The sequence below is a fragment of the Anopheles stephensi genome, chromosome 2, assembly GCF_013141755.1.
Source record: "Anopheles stephensi strain Indian chromosome 2, UCI_ANSTEP_V1.0, whole genome shotgun sequence".
Classification (NCBI taxonomy): Eukaryota; Metazoa; Arthropoda; class Insecta; order Diptera; family Culicidae; genus Anopheles; species Anopheles stephensi.
In genome coordinates this window covers 61081673-61094973 of record NC_050202.1, presented here as the reverse complement: position 1 = coordinate 61094973, position 13301 = coordinate 61081673, and the positions used below count along the sequence as shown (strand labels likewise).

The 13301-nt window shown below is 48.3% G+C and overlaps 1 protein-coding gene across 1 annotated transcript; it reads right to left on the bottom strand.

The window, feature by feature from the left end:
• Positions 1-230: 230 nt before the first annotated feature.
• Positions 231-12785, bottom strand: LOC118506542 (fatty acyl-CoA reductase 1-like). The gene is made up of 7 exons (XM_036043833.1): positions 12243-12785; positions 12034-12124; positions 2996-3244; positions 2489-2928; positions 2347-2411; positions 1985-2273; positions 231-1235 (listed from the first exon to the last, which is right to left on the bottom strand). The coding sequence occupies exons 1-7, from the start codon at positions 12335-12337 to the stop codon at positions 1007-1009; spliced, it is 1458 nt and encodes a 485-aa protein (XP_035899726.1). The 5' UTR covers positions 12338-12785; the 3' UTR covers positions 231-1006.
• Between the last annotated feature and the right edge of the window lie 516 nt (positions 12786-13301).

Genomic DNA, 13301 nt, shown 5'->3' with positions numbered 1-13301 from the left:
TACATAAAAAAATCAAAAGCGAAGAGTTTTGCCATATTTTAATTAACTGCATATCGTTTCTATATAGGAATATTGATTAATGCAGCAAATTACTGCGATCTCTCAAACGAATGACGCAAGCAATTAGGGGGGCACCGTAAATGTTCACCTGGTTAGGCCAATCAGTTATCAATGTTGCTAGCAAATCATCTCTTTTTTCATCTGCGTAAAACAAACAAACAAATACACAATTAGCGTTTTTTTCCTTCCTTACTTTATTTATCCGTGAGCTATATATGTGCTCAGCACGCTGAAATCGTATTAATAAATATCGGTACAAAAGTAGAGCTCTCCCAGCCTTCCGAGCAGAAGGTCATGTGTAGAAGGGGATTTCGGCTGTTGGAGACCTAACCGCCAACAAGGTGCTGTGCTGAGTGGTTCTTAAGCGTAAATGAATTGTTTTGCACACCATACTGCAATTCAACTCTTTTGATTAGGGGAAGTTGATCCAAAAAGAGAGGGGGTAGTGCTTAATAAAATAAAAGTATTTAGCAGAAAAATAACTCCTTCATAACCAAGTTCCATCTGAACCCGGTCAGCGTTCAGAAAACGGATACCAGCTGTCCGTCACAGCACGGCAACGGAAAGATGAATACGCACACAAATGGTTAACCTAGCCACACTAACCTTTACTGCAACCCGCATTACAGCTGATCGGTTATTCCCTAGGTCCCCCCCTAAAACCTAACCTAAAGCAAAACCCCTTAACGCATCCCATTATGTTTTATGAACCGGTTCGATCAACATCTATCGCATCCAGCCGACGTCCCAACCGAGATGGCTCCGATCGGTCTCTCGCTTGTGCTGGGTCCGAGCCCTTGGACCCTGCAGAGCGGTTGGCCCTGGATCGGATCGGAGCGGTCCCGAGCGAGCACTGTTCGATGACCTGGACAGCCGATTTGCCGTGATTGGGGGTCGTCTGTTTTTGGTCGGACATGCATTTCCAACGATCAGAAAAGGGTGTTCATTAGCGCAGTAGGTAGTACAGCTGGAGCAATATCAGGCCGACGATGAGAAACAGGGTTGTGTTCACGATCAGCTCCTTCTTGCGCATCGCTTGGCGGGCTCGCTTCACGTTGTTTAGGTCCTCCTTGAAGAAGTATTTCTTCAGCCCGGGCACGGCAACCTCGAAATACAGACGCCAGCTGTAGTTCCGGTTGTCGCACGGGTACTGCTGGTGGTCTACTGGGCTCATGCTGTCGATAGAAGAGAGAGAGAGAGAGAGAGAGAGAGAGAGAGAGAGAGAGAGTGAGTGGACAGTTAAGAGAAGAGGTTAAATCATTGCAAAATTCGCTGACAACTGCAGTCGCCCGGGAGCAACTACTACTAATTGGGAAGCATTGCTTATCGGTCACGTCTTGAGCTTTCGACCACTAATTAATCGTGTGGGTCATTATGCGAGCTTTGGGGAGGGAGTCGAACAAAAAATAAATCTATTGCCCAAATGACGATAACGGCGATAGAGCAGAGGACTCGTATCAGTTGCCTCAACCAGCTGCTGTTTTTGCTTTGGCCCACTAAAAGGCGATGAGTATGAGGTAAAAGCAATTTGGGTTAAAAATTGTTGCCGCCATTAACCATCGACGGGGAACTCATTAGGAGCGTTGGAATGTATAATAAACAAACAAAACGCGCGCGGTTCACGGCGGCACGCAAAAAGCCCATCCAAATGTGAGGATCGTTTTTGCTATCGTTTCCGAAAAAAAAACTGTCATTTTAAAACTTTAGCTACTTTTGACCAGCTTTATGGGAGGCTTTTTTGTGTGTGTGTCTGGATGCCTAATCCTTCATTTATATTACCACTGCTGACCTACCACTGACTGACGCGTGTGTGCCCGTTGGCTAGGTTTCATTACACTGCCGACTTTAATGTGCGGCCATTGCGCTAAAGCAGGTCGTTAGCATGGAGAGTGACAGCGATGGAATACCCTGCCCAGTTACTTACGCCAGATACAGGTCCTTCATATTCTGGTTGTCGAAGAAGTACGTGGTGTTGGAGAACTTCTTCACCGTGGCAACGACCTTATCGATCTTCATGTACGTATCGACTAGACGGGGTTTCTCGCCGCGGAACTTCAGGGCCATGTCCATGATGTAGCCGGGCAGATAGTGCAGCACCAGCGAGTACAGCCGGAACATGAGCTCGTTGCTCGAGGCGAAGGTGATCGGTCGGTAGATGCCCGTCAGCAGCGGATGCTTCCTGCACGCCTTCTCACACTCGCGTCTTCGTTCGTCTGTCGGACAAAAGGGATTCGTGAATTGAAACCGTTCGTGACACAACACTTCTTGGGGGGGCAAAACACTTACCGAACGTTAGTGGATTGTCGGTCGAGCTAACGCAGTTGTACACCAGCAGTTCCGGTTCCTGAGCTCTAAAAGAATTGGTAAACCGCACTGTTATTACACCCGAAACACTGCGGCACTCACGCAGAAGCGAAGTAGCCCATACCTCTCGCTGTAAGTCTTCCATCCGACGGCAATGATTGCGTTCGAGACGTAGTCCACCGGCACGGTATCGATCGTTACCTCCGGATCGATGTGGCTCGTCCGGATAAGGCCGTAGTACCAGCCGATGAAGGTGCCATTGGTGCCGTAGATCGAGTCGCACCAGCCGGGTATCGGTTCGTTCAGGCTGGCCATCACGCAGGACGGGCGGACGATGGCGACCGGGAAGTGTTGCCGATACTCGAGCGTCAGCGCTTCGGCGAGCGCCTTCGTGAAGGTGTACGTGTTGGGCCATTTGAGCGAATACTTGATCACGTCCTGTATCAGCTTCTCGTCGTCGAGATTGGCCAGGATCTTTTCCGGGTTCCAGTCGATCGGGTACACCCGCTCCTGGATGTGTTCGTCGTAGCTGTTTGAGTATGCCGTTGACACGTACACGAAACTCTGCAATACAGAGCAGTTGCAATCATGTTGCAAGTATGGCCGACGGGGAGCACTCCCTGGTACGTACCTGTAGATTTTTGGACTGACGCCCTATCTCTAGCGCGGTGCGCGTGCCAGCCAGATTGATCGTGAGTGCTTTGATCATCTCCTCGTCAAACTTTACCGTGGCCGCAATGTGCAGGATCACGTTGGTGTGCTCCTTCAGATAGTCCAAGCTTTCCGGGCACAGGTCAAAGTTGGGCTTCTCGAGATCGCCCTCGATCACGCGAATCCGGTCCTGGTAGTTGGGATTCTTTTTGGCCAAACGTTCAAATATCTGGAAGCCAAGAGGTAGTGGCACGGGTTAGGTTCTAAGTCGATGCTGTGCAGGTCTATCCCTTTCTAATTTCTACAGTCCAACCGACGTTACCCAATGGCTGACATCTGACATCTGCAGACTTGATTGCACAATTAGTGTCCGGACGATGCTTGCCAGCTTTTCAAAGTTCATGGATAAGGTAGCCTCCCCAAACCTCCAAAATCAAATGGCTGCCAAAGCGCACAAACACACACACATAAGAGCCGTTTGATGGAGGTCTCTCGCATTCGAAGCTCTTCGCCAAAGGTCTCACGGGCTGAGAGTGTGTGAAGGCCCACGGCGAAGGGAAATTACTTTCCGTTTCAATAATTAGAAGCCGATCGGAGGTGATCGCGTCACCTCGCGTCATGTATTAGCTTGGTTAGCGAGAATGACTAGCCGTTGACTTTGCCAGGAGGCCCTTACTTCCAATTCGGTGAACGCTTGCCTATGTTATCAATCCTGGCCTGATCGATCAAACTTTTTAGTTGATGTGTTTATCAAAGTGTGGTTTGATCGCTTCGGGCACTTGATTTGAGCTTTTACGTCGTGTGGCATCATAGGTTCAAAGATTGGGGCTCCCGATTTGGGTCCTAATAATTCGTCGTTTATCGTTTAATGGAGAGCAAAATTGGATGCACAGGCAACCATTAATCATGGGCCCCTATTACTGTGAGCTATTATGGAAAGCTGCTGCTAGCGTTCACACCATTCTGTTTAAAATTGTGTTAAAAATCGTTATCTTGTTGGCAGCACCTTTTCAAATGCCCGGTGAAACATGTCTATTTTGTCCCAACAAGTTTGATAAAGTTGCCTTGGACTTTCGGACCCGATGAAAAGCGGGCGGAGATTTCTTCGAACAGCTAGCTAGTCGCACAGATGCACTGAATTACATTCGCAATCGCGCTCGCCCAATAAAAAAAGGCAACATTTGATTGCCCCCGTGCTTAATTGCTATCGTTCAATCAGCTTTGATTTGATTTTTGCACCACCATTTTCGTCGAATTTTGGTGTCTCTCGGTGCTCGGTTTGGTTAGCTAAGTGAGGCAATTAATAAATCTGTCTAACACGGGTCCATGTTAAGCTGGGTGCCCTTTGGCCACTAAAACCCTTTACGATCGTCGCGTCATTCTCTGAGCAGGAGAGAGAATTTTCGCCCCTCAAAACTTGTCCAGGGGAGGGGAAAAAGCGTGGCCTGCCCCGTTTCGACACAGGCCCATGACATAACGCTCTCCTAATGGATATCCATTAAAAATTGTCCGCCTAACCGGGCAGCGGGAACCCATTTGTCCTCATTTTGCACTGTCGGCCAACCAATTTTCACCGATCGAACGAGTCCCCGTTCGTAGTGACACATGCGCTCGACGACGGTTTGTTTACTCTGCTCGCCGTTCTGGTAAGTCCTGATAACTAGTTTTGGGCGGGGGGGCCTAACTTTGGGTGGCTAATTCGTCCAACAAGACTTCACAATTAAGGTCAGCGGTGGTCGCAAGCGAAAGCGATCGTGTGCCACATTTCTGACGACTGAAAAACAACTTCGCGCATGCTTTGTGAGGTGTGGTTTGAAATTTGAATTTGACAGATTCCGGTACTACGGTCACGCTACTCTAGCCCACCACGCTCCTCCGCTGTTGTATCCGGATGTGGGGTAGAAGTGGCGTAACGATCCCGAGCAGAGGGGAATGGATAGTTGTCGCGCACGACAAACATCCGACACGATAACGGATGAAAGGGTCATCGCTTAACGACGAAACTTCATGTATCAGTCTTATATAATGACGCCACGGCACACGAATGCGCACTGGAAGATTTTTTTCTTGTTTTACGCTGCCCCGTCTCGGTTACCAGATTACGAGATTCAGGTGCAGAAGAAAGCGCACTGTTTTCCATTCGGTTTCCACGGCTCACTGCACGCCGTTGCATCGTGGTGATATCAGTGCAGCCGGGCGTTGGACATCCAATTTGGCCAATGAAGTAACGATCAGTTCTACGTCTTCCAAGAGTTTTGTTACTTCAAAGAGGCCCCGGTAGGCTCGTCAGCGAAGCAGTTCTTCCCCTTCTCGCCAACAACTGTATTTTGATGAGCTCAACAATAATAGCAGGACATTAGGCGCAATCCCAGCCACGGCGATTAACACCAACCGAACTGACCGAAACCGAAAAGCAAGCAAGGGAACAAGAAGGTCAATCCGAAAGTATCACCCGGACGGTGAAACTGTGAACACGAGTTTGGGAGGAAAACAAAACTGGTTTTATCCGTTAGGCCTACGAAAACCCCCTCCCAACGAGCGCGCCGTGGAGAGATTAGAGGTTAGCTAATATGATTGATTTTGAGAAATGTTTGGCTGGCGTCACTCCTAGCAGTAGCGATTGGCTTGTGGTGAAGCAGGGGTCGATTAACCAAAAACAAAAAAAGGCAGCTTCTCCTAGCTGCGAGGCGTCATAAAACTGAACTTTGACACTGGCTGCATGCATGTTTTAGTATGTGCATACTTAAAGCAGGGGCAATATTTATGGAGGTGAACTTTGGTCGGATCGGATGCTGCATCGATAATTTATTTGATCCTCCCCGGCTCGCAAGATGAACCCTTCAGGGCAGGGGAAACATCTTGCGACAGTGGTCCACCTTTGGTCCACCCTGGTCGAACCGTGTGGGCCAAGCGCGTTTGCATATGCACATTATCAAAAAACCCCTAGCGTACTGTGTCCTTATGCTTCAAGATGACTCAAATAGCTCATTCGTATCATTGGGGAGCTTCGTTGCATGCGTTTAGACATCAGATATCCGGACTCGAAGACGCCATCTTATCGGTGAGAATTACGGTGAGTCGATCGTAAACTCGCCTGCCCCGGTCGATGCCTGACCAGTTTCACTTTGTGAACTCCTTATCTTACTGATGATAGAGCATTCACTCAGCAACTACTCCAATTTCTGTTCCTACCACTGCGGATCACTGACCTGGTGACGATTTGTAGTATTAGCGTAAATGTCGGCTACTGAACAGTGGCCGACACCTTCGATAAGTTATGGGTGTTTAAACACCACATTATGGTAATTATTCTAAGCAAAAAAAAAAAACAGAAGAGAAACAGGCTATAAAACGGTATCTGCCATCGACTATTCATAAGGGTAGCAGCGGTACAACTCATTCATTCATGCTGCTCAACTTCAAAGTTAGCACAACTCACTTAACGAAACCGATGCAAATCGTAAATGTTATGCAAGAATCGCACTGCGACACAGGATATCTTGTCTAGTCTTTTGCTCGCATTTGATTGTGGGACAGTAAGGCACCCATTTTAAATGAACGATTAGTCCTAATGAATGTGTATCCATGAATGGGACATCTGTGTTTAGCACAACTTAATTTGTGCTTACCGATTAAGCATTGGTTTGAGTTCGGGGCGAGGCAATGTCGCGTGCCTCTCGATCGATCGACCGATCGAGTCTTTTCCGGACTCCTTGTTGTTTGTTGTGGTTTGCTTGATATGCTTCAAACTTTCATCTGCAAATTTTGTCGAATAAAACTAATTAATGCAAATTCATTCGATAGGATGGGAGTGTGCTCTAGCAGTCGAAAGTCGGCTGCAAAAGGTGGATGCACCCCTTGTCTACTCCTTTCTCATCAACCTTGGATGTCTTGACTATGTTTTCGATCGTAAAATTTGCGCCAAAGCCCGACAGTAGTAGATCAGCTGCTGCGTCCGACAGCATCTTCGGTCCGGATGAACCGGTCTCGCGCCCCAACGAAAGTAAAAACTTCCGCAAAAACCCCTATGGCTTTTAGGGGTTTGGTTTGCTGCATTCTGGCGAACCTGTTCTCGTCTCGATTATGCAAATCCGAGGATCTTTAGTGATTTATCTGGTGGCTCGAGGGGCTCTGGTCAAGCAAACGAGTGTTCTGGCTGTGGAAAATGAGCTTGAGGTTGTGCTCTCTCGAATAATTAGAAACGGAGAACCGTATTACGAACTGGTTAGATCATTAGCGTGATGTTGCTCTGCTGGATCGAAACGGAAACTTCCGATACGCTACAATACTGCGCAATCTACGCCATCGTTTGTGGATGTGTTAAAGAAATAAATTCTTGGACCCCCACTCCAGTGCTGCCATTCGATATTCGCTATCAAACAATTACGTGTGTGCGATGCAATTAACATTCTGTCACTGTCACCGTCCGGTGCGCAATCAAAGGTACGATCAGTCCAAACAGAAACAAAGTCGTACGGCCATGTTTGTGTGTGTGTGTGTGCGTGTCATATGCCCAAGGGGGAAGCGACACATCAAGGTTTTTCTCCTTCGGAATTATGGAGCAGCCAAGTAATGCTGCTTAGGCCATCGGATTCGTTGCCGACGAGACGACTGCACAAGACTTTTGCATTATAAATTCCAGCAGAATACATTAATTAGCTTCCTTGATCTTACTCATCACCAGCAGAACACGTGGTAATTACAGAGTGGACCCATACACATACAAGACCAGCTCGTAATGGAGTTCCCAAAACTCAACCAATGTCGATGTCACGAACGGGGCTCGCTCGTACGACTCATTTCCGGCCGCAGCTCAGGTGACCATCACCGATTCCATCTCCAAAACTTTCGGTCCAGTCAAGGCGAGTGGGCGATTCTGGGCCGCCTTCTCGCCGTGTTTGGGCGACCAGTGACCTACTGCTAACGGGCAAAAAACGGAAGGTTTCACCCTGTAAGATCGTGAGAGGTTGCTGCTACTGGCCATAAGAATCAATCAATATTTTGGAAAACCTGATCAGAGGACGAGGCAACCGAGATTTGGCTGAAGCATCGTTTCAAGGGACAATTTAGGGCTGTTAAGTATACATCTGACTAATTAATTCTTTTGGGGCCTCACACAATTTATCATCCTTGTACGACGTCTCCCACTAGCTCTGATGACCCTTTAACATCTGTTTTGTGTGGCACCAACTCGCGATCTGTCTCATCGATCAACATCGATCATTCATTCGTGTTCCTGCTGTGGAGCCTTTGTCCAACTGTTGTACTCTACCGGACGCTGAGGCCCAAAAACTTTGAGACATCTCACTTTCTCTCTCTCTCTTTCTCTCTTGTTGTAAGCTGAAAGCTCGTTTTCCGGATTGTTGCTTCACGTGTACGCCCGTAGAAGCCAAAGGAACGTTTGAACCGCGATTGCTTAATACCCGGCACGACCCGCTTCATACACCGGCCAAACGTAATCGGTGAACTGACCAAATTGATTTGATAGTCACGACTACTTTCGATGGGGTTTGGCCGCTAGTTTTCGCTTTTCGAGTTTTGATTGATTGGCGAACGAATCAGCATCACCGCCAAGGCTCGGGCTAGACCCGGGCAACCGTGGGTCGAGCTGCAAAGCGGGGGGCTAAACATTTATATGTGCATTAAAACAGGTATAAAGTGAAAAAAAAGGTGATGAAAGGAGTCTGAGTGCGAAATTGGTCGAGCCTTATTAGCCGGGTAGAGCTTGCGGTCGATTTAGCAAACGGAGCCTGTTGATTTATGACAGTCGTACAAACTCGACCAAAGTTGCCACCGTTGCAGATGGTCAGTGTTACATATCGCCGAGGGAGCATTCGGATCACTCGTGGTACTTTGAAGATCGGCAAGCAACACAACCGGGGCACATTTTTGCGCGAGAATAGCGCGCCAAGTGCTTAAGTGCAACCGAAAGGGGTCGCAGCGCGGCTAGTGGGACAACTTTTCAAACCACCTGGTTTGCTGGCATCTCGATCTCCCTTAGGGGCAGAGAAAAAACCTTGGCAGTTTTGATCTGCACGCTGGTGGTAGAGGACAAAATCTTAGTACGAGTGGTGCTTGCTTGCTCCAAAATACGATGACAGTGATGACACTCGCGTGGCACACGTAGCCTGACAAACACCGGTAGCCAAACTGCAGTGTAGTAAAGGGAATGTTTTATTGCCACACGTTAATTGCGCGGTGCGAGCGCAACTGCTGGCTGAAAAAATCAATATAAGTGCTCGATTTGAACGAGCCATAAATATTAGCAATCGTTTAAATGGTCGACGGCGGTCGTGGCTTGAAACGGTCGCTTACGCCCGGGCGCTTTATTGCCTGCCAGTGCGCATTGTTTGTAAACACTTTTATTGAACGAGAGTGCAGAGAGAACGGTCGGCAAGGCTGTGGTGTATCGGTATCCATGACAACAACCGGGGTGGTATTACACTGCTGGTGAGAAGTTGTAACGTTGTGTAAATATGTAAAGTCAACTAGGAATTTACAAATTTTTAGTTTTCCCACAATCTGTCCGTATGTGATCGATTAAGCACGCACCAGGATCGTTAGTCCACACGCAACTTATATGCGAAAATAAGACACAGAAAGAGATTCATCCTCAGCGATCGTTTGATCGACAGATGAAGAAACTCACACCAGGCTACTCGGCTCGTCTCATTTAATCGTCATTATTTGTGTGAGATTTGTTTTCCACGATAAACGAAAACTCGCGCATTGTTTATGCAATCCACTTCCACTCAAAAACAATCAAAAGGTAAACAAAAGATTTCAACGGCCGATAAGTGACGAACCCTTGCGGTTTTGCGGGATGGTTGGGGCGTAACGGTCTAATCGCAGAACATTCTCGGGAAATGATGAAATCTGAGCGTTAGAATGGTGAATATATTGGAAAGGTGTTGGAAAAACCTGACAGCTCTCAGCTGTGTTCAGGCATCAGGGGCGACGGGTTTGCTCGCATGCCACTGGTCGTTCGTGTCTTCGATTGCAATCGCCTTTTTCTATATTTCCTCTCTCAGACTGGAGGTGCTGGAGGAGCCCACCTTCATACTCGAGACGAGTGTGCTCGAGTGTCTAGAGCGGTACAGATCGATCTCATCCGATTACTGAAGGGAAGGAACGCGCATTGATCTAGCTGATGGCGCCAAATAGTTATGGGGGGGAAAAAACCCTCCATCATGCTCACTAGAACTAGAGCGACTGTGCTGACGACCTCAATGCGAGCTACAGAATAGGAATCTTACTCTGGCCGCAAAAGGGTGGCCGGCTTGACAAGACCTTGCACCGGCACCGTCTTGACCCAGTGATCTCGGGTCGAACGGTGCGTAACGGCGACGAATGATAAATGTGAGCAATCTCAGGGTTAAACGATGCGATGATAAATCACACAATGATCACTCCAAATCGCCGCACACGACTAGTAGTCAGCACCCAAGTTGTTCGAAGTTTTCGGTTTTTGCATACTACAACGGGTCCAACTTGATGTCTACTACTCCCCCAACTGTTTGACCTCGACCGGAGCAATCGCTGTGGCAATCGCGGCCGAAACTACGCCGCATTACGCTCAACTGTTTGCCTAGTGCGCAACCGACCAGCTGTGTGGTCCAACTGTCCTACTATTTATGCGCAAAGGATCGCCGCTTCATCCCGTCTGTTGACCACATGTGGACCAGAGTGCTTTTGTGCTTTGCGATACTTTTGCGCCATCTTCCCGCGAACGCTTATGCTGCGTGCGGGTAGTCACTTTTGTCCCGTTGCTACAGCACATATCGGCATGCAGCAGCATGATGATCATCACCGGCGATGGAAAAGTCGCAGCCTGCTGCATAATCAATAATTGTGTAACACGTGTTAATTGTTTCGCGCCTACTTTTCGCTTTCCGTTCCGTTGGTGCTCTTTGCGGTCGGGGAAGCTGGACGATACGGAGCCGCTACGAAGGTGAAGGGGATGCAGAGTACTCTAACATTGACTTTGCGGAGCAGGGGGGAAGGAGAGGGGGTGGGGGGGGGGGGGGTAGCGGAAAAGGGTTGACAGACATCCCGCCGAAAACAACGACCAAAAAAACGAAACGAAACTGTGTTGCCGATCGAAAATTGTGCCAGCGTAGAGAAAGTGTTTGCACGTTCGGCTCTAATGAGGTCGTGTTTATACTGTCGTGCTCGAGCTTTTGACTCATGTGTCCGGTGTTTTGGGTAAAAGTGTTTAACGACCTTACGAAGGGGGGAGGTGTAATTGCCAAGTGAACAGCCCCAGTTAAGAAGAAAAACTTTAGTTTAACGGAAGTAGCAGCAGCAGCAGCGGCAGTGTGCGATTATGAATATGGAAGACTGGCCGATTCCGAGCGGTTAATCCATTATGGATGAAGCTTATGATTGGTGGTGGTGGTGGCAGTTTTTTGCTAGCTATTTTAGCTAATTATTTTTTGGCCAGAGCTACACCGTATCCTTGACCAAGCCATGTCACTGTGAGTCTCGATGCTCGATATTCGCTCTTATCACTTTCCTTAGCGATTTTTGAAAGGGAGATCGCCGAGAGTTACTTCAAACTATCTAGGCGTAGGAGATCTGCGAGGTATCGTTCGATACCCACGAATTAACTCCAGTAGGTTCTGTAGCTCGCTGCTAAAGTTACCGAAGTTACCTAAAGCCACAAAATCTCGATTCGTCCCACCACCACCAATGTCCCGCCCTCGGGGAGTTTAGTCTTCTTGCACGGCTCAAAACTATCGCCCATAATAAAAAGGGCTTTCGCAAGCGGATCGACCCCTAATCTGACTATACGACTATGACTTGCCGCCCGCCGTACTCTGCCTTGATGCACACACAAATACAGCCGCCATTTCAAATGCAATCGGCGTTTCGGGTTACGGCAGCGAAGTCACGCCTTGCGCAACGCCCAAAATGGATCTCGTAGGCTGATTTGATTGAAAGCCCTTTTGGATGCGATCTCGGGAACAGATCGGTATGGTATGCTCTATTGAACGGTCCACGACTAACGCTACTCACCGGCGATGCGCATAGTGTCTTGATGCGCTGCTCTGGCAGTGTGTTCTTTTTCTCGCGCACCATCAAAATCACTTCCTTCACTTCGCACGTTCTGTTCGGGAGACCACGGTGCAGATGTGTGCGGGGGGCGGTTGTAAAAAAGGGAAACGAAACAGTGATCAGTAACAAGAACCACAACGAACACGTTGGGGCGGAGGGTTCGCTCTTACCGAAGCAGCTTTTCCACCACGATCTTCCCGATGAACCCAGTGCCACCGGTCAGGAACACTACCTTGTCGCGATAGAACTCACTTATGCTGGACATGATTGTGCCTTTTTTGTTGTTGTATCGTTCAATAAGCAAATCGCTTAGGGATACTAGATCAAAATCACTCACTCGCTAGTGGCTAGACTAGTCGGTTCACACTACAACAGCTGCCCGATTGGCTGTGATCACCAGCAGCTAAAGGCCCAGCTCCTGATGCCTTAATGTTCCACCAACATTCAGCCAAACCAATACCGTTTTTTCCGACAACAAAAACCAAACCCTCAGAACTTGCCGTTAGCACTGCACCACTCAACAACGTTTCGCGTATCCGATTCGTTTCTTTCCTGCTTGTTTGGCGGAGCTGATCCGAGCACCTGTTCAGTCCGACCGCTGGCAATGATCTGACGGGTACGGGTGTCCCAAATCGACCGTGCGCACCTAATGCCGCGCGATCGCCGAGTAGAAGTCGCACCGAACACCGACGCTACCTTTATTCGTGGGAAATGACGTCCGGCGGCCTTCCACTCGCAGTGCGAGCATTAGCTGGGGAGTCCGACTTCTCGCGCGGTGTTGAATCTCTGCCGTTTGGATGGCGATCGGGCTTTTTTTTATTTTGGTGTGTGTGCGTGTATGTAGCTGTGACGAGTTGTCGTGATACGTACATCATTTGGACGAATGTTGTACGGTATGTGTTTATGAACAAAGAAAGAGTAGCAGTGGGACGATAGGAGATACGTGGTGAAGGTTAGGATTTTCGGGGAGGCTTTTTTTTTTGCTGGTACATGCGAATCGTATGACCTGACGTGGTACTACTTATAGTTGTGTCATCAAGGTGTCCCCAAAAGCTGAGCCGAAATTGGTTCTCACAGTCCAAGCTACTTAGGAGTGATCTACTTAGGATCAATTTGGCATGCTCCCCTACTAACTGTACTGTGAAGGCCCAGCGAGGTAGTCTCATGTGGCATCAATCGACTTTAACTTCAATTTGGGCTATCAGTCTCGAAAGAGCCTTTTAATGTTG